This window comes from Ursus maritimus, unplaced genomic scaffold (genome assembly GCF_017311325.1).
Source record: "Ursus maritimus isolate PB19 unplaced genomic scaffold, ASM1731132v1 scaffold_9, whole genome shotgun sequence".
NCBI lineage: Eukaryota > Metazoa > Chordata > Mammalia > Carnivora > Ursidae > Ursus > Ursus maritimus.
Genome location: NW_024427107.1, coordinates 6,970,675 through 6,985,982, shown reverse-complemented (window position 1 = coordinate 6,985,982; position 15,308 = coordinate 6,970,675). Strand labels below are relative to the sequence as shown.

Sequence of the window (15,308 nt, the reverse complement as noted above, 5' to 3'; positions counted from 1 at the left end):
GCATGGAGGGGGAAGGGAAGAACCTAAGGGCCCTGAAAAGTGCATTCTGAGACTGGGGGGCTTTGGCCCAGGGAATCCACCTTTACATGACTAACTTTTCCCTCATTTCCAATTATGAACTTTTCCTGTTGAGGCAATACCAGCCCCTGCTAAAGGGCAGTTGTGCACTGAATCACAAAAGGAAAACATCCAGCAGCACAAATAAGTCAAGGCACTAACTTACCTAGAGCAATGTCCCCACACTCTGGTACACAAAAAACGGTATCTCTTGGCTTTGTTTCCACACCTCATGCCCAGATACAGAACAGGATGTGTTTAAATTTAAGGAAGTTCATTTCTTTCTTTCAAGATAGATTTATTTATTTATTTATTTATTTATTTATTTATTTATTTGAGAGAGTTCGGGGAGGAGAGAAGCAGGCTCCCACTGAGCGCAGAGCCGGATAGGGCCAATCTCACTACCCTGAGATCACAACCTGAGCCAAAATCAAGTCAGACACCCAACCGACTGAGCCACCCAGGTGCCCCTAAGGAAGTTCATTTCTTTTCTTTTTTTTTTTTTAACATTTTATTTATTTGAGAGAGAGTGAGAGCATGAGCTCATGCAGGGGAGGGGGGCAAAGGGAGAGGGAGAAGCAGACTCCCACTGAGCAGGGAGCCTGACATCGGGCTCCATCCCAGGGCCCTGGGATCATGACCTAAGCCAAAGGCAGACACTTAACCAACAGAGCCACCCAGGCACCCCGCCAAGGCAATATCTCTATCATAAGGGTATTAGAGCTTAAAGAGACCTTAGAGGTCACTTTACACATCTCTTGGATTATACAAAGTTTGTCGCTGCATTTTACACAGTTAAGAAAGGTGAAGTGACTCCTCCAATGGATCCTATTTCAAACGGCTTAAGAATAAAGGCACAAATTTAAATACCCTAAAGGAAAATACTGAGAAAAAGTGTTTTTGAAATACATTAGATGTAATAAGCAAGATCAAAACAGTGCAACAGTCTATCCCTTTTTAATTTATAAACAAACAAATAAAAGACCCTAAACTAACAGTGGTTTAGCTACCTCTGAGAAATGGGTCAGGGACTGGCAACAGTAAAAGAATATAGACTTTTACTTCTTACACTTTGTTATTACACCATTTCAAAATAAGTATGAGCACTTCTTTAATGATAGAAAGGGGTTTTTTTTGGGGGGGGGGGAGTCTTTTCCCAGCAGCGATTTTTTAAAAAAAAATGTATTCTAAAATAAATAAATATAAAATTTTAAAAACTGTATCCTATTCACCTTTAGTGACTCACTGTAATCATCAATTTAAACATTTTCTTTGGGGTAGGTACCTGGGTGGCTGTCAGTTAAGCATCTGCCTTCAGCTCAGGTTATGACCCCAGGGTCCTGGGATGGACCTGGGATGGAGCCCCAAGTCCAGCTCCATGCTCAGCAGGGAGCCTCCTTCACCCTCTCTGCCCCTCCCCTGCTTATACACAAGCTCTCTCTCAAATAAAATCTTAAAATAAAAATCCAAACCACTTTTGTACCTTGCTATTTTTCCTTACAACCTATCGTCTCTTCCTCCATACATTATATTCAAGTTTAACTGTTTTGATACCTAACATGGCAAGTGTAGATAGCTTTATTGTTAAAATGTTTAGAAAAAGCAGGCACAGAGAACAAGTAAATGACTCCTCGGACGCTTTCCGTTGCTTTGTCATCACTCCTTTGAAAACATTTTCCTTACCAAAATTGATGAATTAATCAACTTATTGGCTTAATACTTCTTACCGAACTTAGCATTTCAGAATGGTGAATATACCATTAAGCAAAGAATTTAAGAATTCTGCACTTTTTATGTTGTCTATTTTAAGTCTGTTAACCTCCGGGTTGAAGTTTGGTCAATACCAAAACAGGTTGTCAATCCCCTGCTGGTTGTCCAATACATTCACTCTCACTCACCCATCCTAAAGGAATTTTTCCGCTAAGAACATAAGCTACCAAAGTAAAAAGTTCAGGCTCCCTTGCAGAAGAGAACTGTATCCAAGTTCTGGCCAATGGAATTTATTCGTTAAGTTTTGTGTGGCAACTGCCAGGCATCTTTCTTAGGAAAAGCTGGCTCTTATTGATCCCTGTTTGGATCATGAAGATGCACATCTCACTCTAGGGATAGCAGAGCTAAACAGGGAGAAGAAGCCATGGGCTCTGAGATTGTGGAGCAGAGCCAGCTATCAGCTCTGAATAGGTCTCAGCACTTCTGTAAAAAAAAATAAACTTTTATCTCATTCAAGCCACTGTAATTTGTGGTTCCTATCAATGGAGCCAAAACATCCTGAAAACCCAACTCTGTCACTTGGAATCTCTGAAAAATAAAAAAATTTTTAAAAGCTTTGCCTGTCCCTTGAAATTCATAGGTGATTATCATAGAAGATGGTCCTAACAGTGATTCTTATAAGTTCTGGTTTATTAAGAAATGGTTTAATGAGCCAAATTACATAATCCCGGATAAAAATTTAAACATACATACTCTTGGTGCATAAACTACTTGAAATTGAATCTCAGATCAGCAATAGAGAAGGTAGATAAGTTAATGAAACAAAATATTGCATCACTTAAGCTTTTAAAATTTTTTTTTCTAAGAAAATAAACGGCCAGGAATAATTTTATTTTTCCCGTGGAAAAATTATCATGAATTATTCAAGATTTAATTGCAGCAGGATAAATTGAGCTTTTGTATGGTTCAGGTACAACACATCTTTGCAAAGCTAAATAAGCTTTCTGACTGCTGAATCTTTTACATTAACTGGGTTTAATTTTCACATTACCAGCTGTTTTATGGCTTATAAAATCACTGAGCAATTTTTCAAAAATTGTTTAAAATGACTGAAAAACAAAGGTCTCCAGTATCTATGAAATAAGTAAAATATCAGATGAGTTGAGAAAATGAATTCACTTGGACTTTCTGCTTCAGTTTTGCTAGTAAATACTGTACTACTTATTTACTGGGTTTAAACCTTTAACTCTTAATAATCCACATCTTAATAATCCAGAGTTGAAGGCTTTCCACCTTGACACTGGATAGCAGAGCTTCCTTGAGACTACTGATGGGCTACGATTAGTAAGCGCTTTAACCTTGACTGAGCAGGCTTAGCAATCAAACCCACTCCAGGGGCGCCTGGGTGGCTCAGTCGGTTAAGCGTCTGCCTTCAGCTCATGACATCTGCCTTCATGATCTCAGGGTCCTAGGATCGAGCCCCACATTGGGCTCCCTGCTCAGCAGCAGCAAGAATGCTTCTCCCTCTCCCTCTGTATCTCTCTTGCTCTCATTCTCTCTCAAATAAATATCTTTTAAAAAATCCATTAAAAAAAAAGTCAGTCCCATTCCACCTGCATTCATTCTGATTTGCAACAATGATAACACAAGCCCTGGATGAAAAGATCATGAGAAAACAAACAAGAAATACCCTAAAAGTTATCATCTTCCTCTGGCAGAAAACCAGGGAGTTTGTTTCTTTGAGAAAGAGCCTGCACAGATTCAATACCCCTATGCAGCCCTTGCTTATTCCATTTTTTATTTCAATTTTATATAAAAATGGAAATAGGGCTACATGGAAAACTAACATCAACATCTACATTAACATCTAAATTAACTACAACATCTACAAATCAAGACAAGATGATGAGAAATATGCACGTTTCAGTCCATTTTCTTCCAGAACTCTTTCACAACTCTGCTTTCTTGGAAGGGAATTCATGAGCTGTAATACTTGAGGAGATTTTCATCTGTAGGTTTTAGGATTTTCTTATCTGCCATATTCACCACCCATCCAGGGGCAAGACCAAAGAAAATCTGCCTTGGATCCTTTCGAGTACTAAGCATTTTGAAGAGTTCATCTTTAGTGATATCAGGTAAAATATAGCCATACTTCTTGGCAAGTTCAAGTCTTGCTTCAGGAAATTTGGCAGGATCCGCCAGGTAACCACGATTCTTTGCATCAGTATAATACGGTACCAGTTCTTCAGGCGGAAGCATTCGCTTTGGAATGGGTTGTCCACGCAGAAAGAATGGAACAGGTTTGCACAGAATTTCTGAAAAAATTTTAAATAAAAAAGAGAGATACAAATAATGGCTATATACATATGATTTTCTTTTAATTGTTAATTTTTAAATCCTACCAAGATGAAAACTTCATTCCAAGAACTTTTTTTTTTATTAAATAGGTTTATCTTGAGTAAGCAAATGAATACACTTCATTTTCAAAAATCTGTGTCTTGAAAATCAAAGTTATCCCTGGGTTACCAGCAATTTGTGAATTTTTTTCTTTTTTTTTTTTTTTAAAGATTTTATTTATTTATTTGACAGACAGAGAGACAGCGAGAGAGGGAACACAAGCAGGGGGAGCGGGAGAGGAAGAAGCAGGCTCCTAGTAGAGGAGCCTGATGCGGGGCTCGATCCCAGAACACCAGGATCATGCCCTGAGCCGAAGGCAGACGCTTAACGACTGAGCCACCCAGGCGCCCCACAATTTGTGAATTTCTAAGCATAGGTAACAGCATATGTAAGCCCCATGTTTAAAGACAAAAAACCTTCTTATAACATACTGACTGAGGTATATCAGAAGAGGTCACACCACTAACAGGAAACCCTACAACAGAAAACCAAGGTGTCCAAACCACCAAGTCGGACAGCTAGGAGGATTTCTAAAATCCTCATATAGCAGCCAGTAGGAGCCAAAGAGGGAGAAGAAAGGGATTGCAGGACATCTTACCTAGACTTCTTGGATCATAGAAGGCCGTAGTAACAACACCACCATTTTTTTCGATTGCAGCAATGGCTAGTTCTGAAGCCAACTGTACTTCAATATTAACTTTTGCCTTAAAGGTGTCAGCACCCTGTAATAGGTCAAAGCAAAGCCTGTTTGTAGATAGCTTGGCTAAAAGTAATCATGGCAAGCTTCCTTTTTATATTGCATTTTCTCCTCCAAAATGCTTATAATGCAACAGTAATACCAACTCTAAATACCTCTGCACTGAGGTCCTATCAAACATGCAATTTTTTTCTTACATGTTTTTAGGACACTTTATTTTACCAATTCTCATTTTCTATAAGCAGAGATGACTACATTTTCATTTATATTTAGTAAACAGCGATATAAGTATCCATCCCCAGGCCTTCATTAATAGTAGACCGCTAAATCCTAACAACCCTATGATGAAATTATTGCTATGCCAACTTCACAGATGAGGACACTGAAGCACAGAGGTTAAGTAACTTGTCAAGATCACACAGCTAGGATTCTTTTTTTTTTTTTTTTAAGATTTATTTACTTATTTTAAGCAGACACTGTACTGAGCGCCAAGCCCCACACAGGGCTCAATCCCACGACACCAAGACCAGGACCAGAGCCAAAACCAAGAGTCAGGAGGCTTAACCAACTGCACCACCCGTATGCCCCTCACAGAGCTAGGATTCTAACCCGGAGAGTCTAGTCACAGCACCTGTGTTCTTAGACACAACATTCTGCCACACTGAGATGGAAAACACTTATCTTCCTTATCCTTAAGTTAGCAAAAGACCAAGAGGTTAACAAGGGGACAAGTGGGCTGGAACTTTTGGAAGAACAAATTATCTAACAGGGGTGCCTGGCTGGCTCAGTCAGTAGAGCATGTGACTCTTGATCTTGGGGTCACAGGTTTGAGCCCCATTTTGGGTATAGAGATTACTTAAAAATAAAATATCTTTAAAAAAATCTGACAACAGTATCTAACCTTGGAGGGATCAGTCCACTCTAGGAAATAAGGCAGAAAAGCACAACAGAGATTCACTTTGCATTTACTATTGATTTTATTACAGCCTCTAAAAGAACAAAAATATAAGTCTACTTTTCCCTAGTACAGTCAATACTAAAAAAATGTAGAACTGAACTTTCTAAAGTTCTGTTTTTGGTCACTTTTATTAGGATGTACTACATTTTACCCTAATTTCAAAACAGATTCTGAATTAAAAGATGCTGGAATTACCATTCTTTTTTGTGGTGACAGAATTTTTTTGCTATTTTGGCGTGGCTGAAACAAGCTGGCTCCCAATCAAGTTCCTTTATTAATTATGAAGTTTTCATGTATTTCAAAACTATTCCATCAATTCTAAGACACATTTTCTCACATTTTTTTCCATCTATGATACTGGTCTGCATTTTTATAATCAATGGCACCTCTGACTCAATAAAATAAGGTCTTGCCATATTTTTTGTGAATTTTAATTACTATTCCAGATTGCCCAACTATTTCCCTATTTTTGGGCACTAGAATTAGTTCCAGCATTTTCAGTATTATAAACAGCATTTTTTAGGAATATCTTTTTATCAGTTAGGTTTCTTTTATTATTCCTTGTAAACACATATTCCAAAATTGCTAATTTTGTGCGGAAGGATTAAAAGTCTTATTACCTATTACTCATTGCAAATCTGAAATCCAGAGAAGGTCAACCAATTCACAGAGCTACAAATGATATGTAACTAACTTTACTTACTCAACTGCTGCCCTGGTGTAATTTTCAGGATTATTTTCCTCGTTTAATATAGACACATGCTTGAGAACTGTTGGAATGCACCATTTATTGGCTGACAAAGTCACAGATTTTTCCATATTAATTTAAATGTGTATTCCCTTATATACCCTGAATAGAATACTGAGACTTGTGTATTCTGTATTCTCTTTACAAATCATTTTATCTGGAAAACTTTTATCCATGAGGTTCACTTTTTCAAAGGAATCTAAAAAGGTTTTTCCATAAACACATGCTTCCCTCTAGTGGACACTAAGTTACTTACATAGCTGTATGACTGACCTACAAGAAACAAAAGTATAAATGAACAAGTTTAATTGTTGATGAAACTCTTGGCCAATTTTTATAAATAGAAAACTTTGCTGCAATTGGAATTAGATTTGATTCATTCCTTTTCTCCATAACTAATTATCATGAGCCAGTATTTCCAATACTGAAAATATAGCAATGAACCAAAATACTTGTCCTCAAAGAATTTACATTATAGTGAAGGAGAGAGTGAAAAAAATAAATGCATTACTTAGTAATAAAGGTCAGGTGCTAATATATTCAAAGAAAAATACTTTAGGCAGGGTAAAGCAGACAAGACTATGACGGCTGGTGGGGCAGGGGGGACAGTGAGCATTCTTTTATAAAAGGATGTCAAAAAAGATCTTCCTGCTATGACATTTGAGCAGAGAACCAAAGGGACTGAGGGAGCAAGCTGCATGGATACACCGAAGAGCACCCCAGAACCAGAGTACAAAGGCCCCTCAATACAGTATGCCAACTTCCTCAAACTACAACTGAGTATTACACAATCACCACTATGTAATGGTTATATGACAACTGAAACGAAATAAAAATTTAAAAAGCAGTGTGTTGATTATATGGAAATCAGATATAGCTTTCTATGTAACGCTAAAAAATCTAGTCCAGACTTACCTCCTCTACCAGCTGGACACCATAATCCCTTTTAAGTGGCTGGACAGTCACACCTCTCCCATTGACAAGCTGAGTTAAGTCAATAGGTTGAGTAGGATCCACTCGACCCAAATCAATAAGATATTGCAATCTATTGAGACTCAAAGGCTGATACTGGCGTCTGAAGCTACAAAACAAAGTAACAATTGGAAAACTCAGTCAAGCTTACCTTCCTGTAACTTCTTCAAATCAACTCAAAGATTTGTCCTGTATTTTCCTCCATCAATTTAGATGACTTAACAAAATAAAACCCTCCTGAGTATAATAGAAACATAGTATCGCTTTATTTTTGCTAATGAAACAAAACGAGTACTTCACTTCATTAAAATAATTTACCTAAGCATTTACTTCACTCATTTAAACAAATTTGTCAAAAATGTAACCCTTTTATTTGAATGATGCATTAATGGAGCTCAAGTAATAAGAGTAGTTTTCCTTTACTGAGTGACTATAAATTGTCCAGATTTTTATATATGTTATTGCTCAGCCTCTAACCAACCATAAGAGCAGGCATTATTATCTCCATTTGCAGGTCTGAGTACAAAGTCAAGGCTTTTCCCCCTATTAATCCAGCCTAAATTTCATTACCAAAAATGTTTCAGAGAAACAGCAACAAAAATTTGCTTCAAAGTGAATTCAAATTTCTACCAAGCTATTTTTTTTTTGGTGACTGTCCATGAAAATTAGGGATTTTTACTTTAATAAGCAAAGGAACCTTACCTATGACCTTCATTAAACCCGTATTTTGGGATTCGAATGTAAAATGGAGTCTGGCCTCCCTCAAAGCCCAGTCTGGGCCGGGTTCCTCTCTGACGCTCTCCTTTATGGCCTCGGCCACACTTTCTACCTCTTCTCTGACCTCTTCGCCGTCTTTCCTATGAGGACAGAAGAGAGTTTTGTATGATCTGCAGGTGCATTTTTAAAAATTGTATTTCATCTTTCTGCTGTATATTTTTTTTGTGATGCCATTCATTTATCCAATCAACCAGTACTGGCTAACACTACTGTGTGTCAAGCACTGTTCTAGTTGCTCTAACCCCCAAACACTCTTAAGTTAGCATCTTTGTCTCTGAAGATGTAGCGAATTCTTGTAACCAAATTCCAAGCTGTGTATTTCAAAGGCAAAGTTCCAAGGATGGAATGGACATAAGGATTCTATGATAGAATGGAACTGAAAAAAATCCTAGAATCAAACATCCCCAACAAACAAGGTTTATACCATATTCCAGAACATTTATTTTGGAATTGTAAATACATTAGCGTTATGCATGTATATTATTGAATCATTAATTTGTAAAGAAAGTATTTTTCTTAAATTAAATTAATTAACTCTCACTTCGTGAAAACAAGTAACTGATTTCTTAAAATTACAGTATATCCCAGTGCCTGGCTGGTTCAGTGGGCGAGTCAAGCGACTTCTGATCTCAGGATTGTAAGTTAGAGCCCCACATTGGGTGTAGAGATTACCTAAAAATAAAATCTTTCAAAAATTAGATAAATAAAGACAGTATGTCAACCAACAGCTTTTCTAGCTGTATTCAGTGATTTGCAGAGGAGACATCTATCATAATTCAAATCTTTCCCACGAAAATAAAGACACTGAGAAAGTACTTCAGTTTAAATACAATTTTCACTGAGACAATCCTTTTGTAGTTTCTGTGACTTCACTCCTCCGCCCTAATAAACATAATTATGCTTTAAAATATACAACTTACTAAGAATTGGGACCATATGGGAAGACTCTCCTCTTTGCAGTTAAGGAGAACAAGAGGTCGGCAACCCTAGTTCATTCCAACAGCCTTCTGGAAAAAGGAGTCCCCGAAAACGACGGGGAGTGAATGGCCGCTTCCATCGCCCCATTCCCCAGCGCTTCCCCTCACCCCCACCAGCTATTTACCGGTTTCCTGGAGCCTGGATTCGGCTTTAGGTTGGCCAAGCTCACACGAGGCAGAGCCCGGAGCAGGTCCAGGGCTCTTGCCCCACCGCCCTGCACGGTACTGGCCATTACCCGCACGGCCAAGTCCCTCCAAGGTCGCCCAGGTTGGCCTCAGAGCCCACGTGGTCTCGCGGCACTGCTTTCCGGCCCCGGCGCTGCTTTCCGGCCGCGGCGCCGCCCCTGCCGTACCGTAGGAACTGCCGAACTTTCTGTCGCAGGAGGCGCCAGTGTCCAGGAGTACCCGGATAGCGCCGGAAATTTAGCAATTTTGTCCTGTCAGTGTTGCTCAACATTTTTTTCTTGTTTTTAGTTTACTGGGGTTGTGAACGTATGTAGAGATCGTGCGTTGACCTGGTGTCTGAACCTACAACGTTTTCTCCCGCTTCATAAAAGCACGGATTGAAAACGTTGTGCAGTAGCGAATCTTTGAGTCAGTGTTTGTCTTGGCATGTTTTGTCCTGGGGTCTGTAGTCCTTATGAGGCAGTGTGTTCTCTGAGATCCACGTAGATCCCGGAATAAAATAACGTCAACGCTAAACCATTAGTTTTTAGCTTCGTTGCATTACACGCCGTGAGATAGGAAAATAATACCCAGGATCCAGCTTTTAAAATGCCTGGCTAGGGGCGCTTGGGTGGCTCTATAGGTTGAGCATCGGACTGGTGGTTTTGGCTCAGGTCATAATCTCCGGATCCTGGGATGAACACCGCCCCCGCCTATGTTGGGCTCCGTGTTTAGCGGGCCCTCTGCTTGCTTTTCTCTCTCCCTCTCTCTACCCCTTACCCCGCTTGAGCACGCGTCCTTTCTCTCTCTCTAGAATAAATAAATCTTTTAAAAACGAAAAAAAAAAAAAAAAGCCTGGCTAATACCAACCTGTGAATAAGACTTAAACTGTGTGTTCTCTTCCCTGTGTATCTGCGGATACTGCCTTGCCGGAACCACTGAGATAACTAACTTCACGTATTTAATAATGTTAGGAACCGGAACCGTATGGGCGCTCTGTATGTGTCAGACGCATTAAGTCAGCCTGATTAGATTTATCTAAACAACCAATCCTAGAGGTAAATGTTTCTATTTTTTGCAGTCGGAGAAGGTAAGGCTCGGCAAAGGCAAGTAGTTGGACCAAGGTCTGACAAAAAACGTCAAAGCCAGGATTCACTTATACTGCCTCCTTATAAAGTAGTATTTTTTTAAATATAAAATTGAATATCTGCAGCACAAAACACATACCATTATTTTCACTCAAAAAATATCAGCTTCCCTATTTTTGTCTTAAGGGAGTATAATATAGAAGACTCTGTGTTCCTTTTTCTTTCTTTTATTCTTTTTACACTTCACTGTCTTGCTGTGGAGTTGTTCTTCCTGATTCCTATTAGTGATACAAATAGTGAAGGTGAGAAACTTTTGGAGGGGAACTACTATGTTTGACTAAACCTTTTTGAAGTTATTTTAAATCAAATGTAAAAGAAAGAAGGAGCGTTTATTCCTTTAAGCAATATTTATGAGCAAGTCACTAACGTTGCTAAGAAATACACGTATATGAAGTCAAATAGGATCTTGCTCCCAGGTTTTTTCAAATGTAGAAGAGGAAACTTAACAAAATTGAGTATTTTTTTAAAGATTTTTATTTTGTAAGTAATCTCTACACCCAACATGGGGCTTGAACCCACAACCCTGAGATCAAGGGTTGCTGCCTCCACCAACTAAACCAGCCATGCTTCCCAAAATTGACTATTTTTTAAAAGGTAAATGAGGGGCGCCTGGGTAGCGCAGTCGTTAGGCATCTGCCTCCGGATCAGGGCATGATCCTGGCATTTCCGGATGGAGTCCCACATCGGGCTCTTTGGCTGGGAGCCTGCTTCTTCCTCTCCCTCTCCCCTGCTGTGTTCCCTCTCTCGCTGGCTGTCTCTCTGTCACATAAATAAATAAAATCTTTAAAAAAAATAAAAAGTAAATGAGCACTTGGGTGGCTTAGTTGGTCAAGCCTCTTCCTTCCACTCAGGTCATGATCCCAGGGTCCTGGGATTGAGCCCCAGGTCTGGCTCCCTGCTCAGCAGGGAGTACTTCTCCTCTCCCTCTGCCCCTACCCCTTCCCCTGCTCATTCTCTCTCTCTCTCTCCCTCTCAAAACAATTAAATAAATAAAATCTTTTTAAGACATGAAAATAAAAATTAAAGAAAAATACAAATATGACTATGAAACAATACAGTACAGACTCTATATGGAAGTACAAAAGAAAATACAGAAAAAAATAGAAGCTAGTTCCTGACTTTAAGGGTTTCAATTCAATATATTTCATCATTTTTTGTTAGAAATTTCATATACTAATCGGAAGAAAATTGCAAAATATGTTGCACAATATACCCTAATCTACAGAGAGTCACAATTTTTTTCTCTACGTAGAAAAATCGTTGTTTGCATTAAGTAATGAATTTCTAGATGAGTGTTAATACTAATAACATTTTTTAATCAGACAAAAACTTTTATTGAATAAATGAGTTACAGAAAACAAAACAATGTGCTGCATTTCTTGGAAGTAGATATTCTTCATTGTGTAGGTTACATAATTAGGCATCAGTTAATAGTGGAAATAAATAAATAGTGGAAATAATTGTCGTTAATTATAGGCTACCTGTTTGTTTATCCCATATCCAACATGTTGATGAAGCATATAAAACTGTCAATTTGATGAGTATCATCTGTGTTGTAAAAAAATAAATTAAGGTTGTGTGGTAAATAAGTCATTCATCCTTACCTTAAGCTTATGTAAGTTTTACATCATCATTATTGCATGAGAATAATTGTTAAGCACCTGCATGATTGGGATATTGCACTAGACCCTGTTTAAATCTTTAAGCAGAACTTATAATAAGAAAACATCTCAATAACTGTATATTCTGATTCCAGCCTGGCTTAATAACAACTACTAAATCATTATATAAAAAGAATAAAATGAACCCTGTAAAGATGGTATAATTTGAAATCCCTTTGGAAGGCCTCTTTCCTACACTTCTAAATAATCTTCCCCCACTTATCCAAGTGCCTTTAACCATCCAATACAGATTAATTCCTTTGAACTCATTTAAAATGAAAATTCTCAAAGTGAGTAGAGAATAAGAGTGGGGGGGTGAAAATAAAAGGGGATAAATTCATCATACAAGGTACTTTACATGAACCATAATGTAATATACTATGAAGTGGAAGAGTCTGATCCACTTAACTTACCTCTGTTTCTGAGAGTAAAAAGCAACGAAACAAAAACACGCACATAAAGCTCTCTTGCTAAATGAGATCACACATTAAGGAATATTTTGGCAGGGATGGGAACAGGAGGAAAAGAATTTCAGTTATTAGATTATTACTGACTTTTACTATGAGCCAAGAATAAGTCATTTTTAGAATGAGCCTAAGAATAGGCTATTTTGTGTTTATCAAAGTGGAGAATTGGAAAACAACTGGAGATGAGATTTTCCTTAGTGAAGAGAGGAGGAAGTCAGGGGCAGGAGAGCAGTATACCCCTTTGATATTGGGAGGAAACAGTACCCAGAGGGCAAAGAAGAGGGTATGGGAGGGGATGGAAATAAATGTTACTTTGATAAAACCTACCTACTTTTGTCAAAGGTTGGTCTTGACATAGGTCTTCATTCACACTTGAATAGTTTTTGTTTTAATTAAAGTATAGTAAGGCATACATTGGTTATGAGAAAAATCAAATAGTATTAAAGAGTCTCTAATGAGAAACCAGAATTCTCCATAGGCAATCACTTTTAACTTTCCATTTTTATTTCATCTGGTGATTGCTTCCATATTCATAAATTAAAATATCCCTATCACTAATTGATCAATTTTAGACATTGTATATTCACCTGTCTTAAGATAGATGAAGATTTAGATAATTCAAACTAACTTCTAGTATTTTAGTTCTCTCATGGTAAATGTGTAATTTTTTAGGTATTATTTATTAGACAGAGCAAGCATGAACGGGAGGGGCAGAGAGAGAGAGAGAGAGAGAGAGACTCTCAAGCAGACTCCACGCTGAGTGTGGAGCCGGATTCAGGGCTCGATCCCAGGACCCCGAAATCATGACCTGAGCGGAAACCAAGAGTCAGACGCTTAACCAACTGCACCATCCAGGTGTCCCAGTAAATGTTTAATTTAAATAATGTGTGTACTTTAAATATCTATTTCTTGAATTTTCAACTATCAAAAGTATACAGTAGCTCCTCATTCCATGTAAGATGAAGATCCTGACACATCTAACATCTCACACTTTTTTGCCCCCTCTACTTATAACTTCTTTTCGCTATATATTTTCTTTAACATTGTCATGGATATAAACAAGAAGCTACAACAATTACTGTACTTGCTCTCTCTCTAGAGCAATTTTCAGTATTTCTTTCTGGCTTTCAGGCTGACAGGCTTGCTTTAAATTCATGATCACAGACACCAAATTGGTCATCCTGTTCCAGTGTTCTAGAAAACTTACTTCTTCAGTCACCACGATGACTATTTTGTGCCTTCTAACTCAGCCAATGATTTTCCCTTCTACTTTAGAAAAAGAAGTCATGAGATAAGGCATTTTTCCACATCCTGCCACTAAATGTATAATCCTTCCTATCATTGCATACATCCTCTGTATCCTATTAAAGACAAGGAAGTGGCTCTCCTTCTGTTGTTAATGGTCAGTCTTTTCACCTGTGACCTGGACTTCCATGCCTCCTACCTGCTTAAGGATTTTGTTGTTTTGATTATCCCTATCTTTCCCCCAACAGCATCATCAGTCTCTCCTCATGCTGGCTGGTCTCATGAGCATATAAAAATGCACAACTATCACTCATTTACAAAAACAAAAACAAAATACCACTTCTTATCCTATCATCCCTCCATATCCCTTCAGCTGTACCCATCTCTCTGCTTGCTTTCACAGCAAAACTCCTCAAAAGACTTGTATATAGGCTATCTCTATTTCCTCTTCTTTAACTCATACATTTTCCTATGAATAACCTCCATATTGTCAATTCTAATAAGAAATGCAAATCAAAATCACAATGAGGTATTACCTCACAAATGTTAAGATGACTATTGCCAAAAAAAAAAAAAAAAGCAAAACAAAAGATAATAAGTGTTGGTAGGGATGTGGCAAATTTGGAACCCTTGTGCACTGTTGGTAGGAATGCAAAATGGTGCAGCCACTTTGGAAGACAATATAAAGTTCCTCAAAAAATTAAAAATAGAACTACCATATGATCCAGCAATTCCACTTTTGGGTATACATCCAAAAGAATTGGAATCAAGATCTCGAAGAGATATCTCCCATGTTTATTCACAATAGCCAAGCTATGGAAACAACCCAAATGTCCAATGAGAGACAAAAGGATATAGAAATCGTGGGAAACTAACATAACATCATGTGTCAACTACACTCAAAATTTTTACAAAAATGTGGGATATATACGATTAGATATTATTCAAACTTAAAAATTAAGGAAATCCTGTGACAATATGGATGGATCTGGAAGACATTATGTTAAGTGAAATAAGTCAGTCACCAAAGGACAAATATTGCATGATTCCTCTTCCATGAAGTATCTTAAGTAGTCAAATAAGCAGAAAATAGATTGGTGGTTGCCAGGATATGGGAGTGAGTTTGATGGGAGCTGAGATGGAAGAGTCGTTTGATGGGTATAAAGTCTCAGTTATACAGGATGAATAAGTTCCAGAGATCTACAACATTACAACATTGTATCTATTATCAACAATATAGTGTTATGCACTTAGAACACTTGTTGAAAGGATAAATCTTATGCTAAATATTCTAACCTAAAGAAAAAGCCAAGGGACACAAGGAATTTT

General features: G+C 37.9%; 1 protein-coding gene across 1 annotated transcript; it reads right to left on the bottom strand.

Annotated features, from left to right (window-relative positions):
- Positions 1-3,548: 3,548 nt before the first annotated feature.
- MRPL15 (mitochondrial ribosomal protein L15) lies at positions 3,549-9,609 on the bottom strand. The gene is made up of 5 exons (XM_008706695.2): positions 9,419-9,609; positions 8,242-8,396; positions 7,483-7,648; positions 4,763-4,886; positions 3,549-4,082 (listed from the first exon to the last, which is right to left on the bottom strand). Exons 1-5 carry the CDS (start codon positions 9,524-9,526, stop codon positions 3,745-3,747), a joined length of 891 nt encoding a protein of 296 aa, XP_008704917.1. The 5' UTR covers positions 9,527-9,609; the 3' UTR covers positions 3,549-3,744.
- Positions 9,610-15,308: the final 5,699 nt, after the last annotated feature.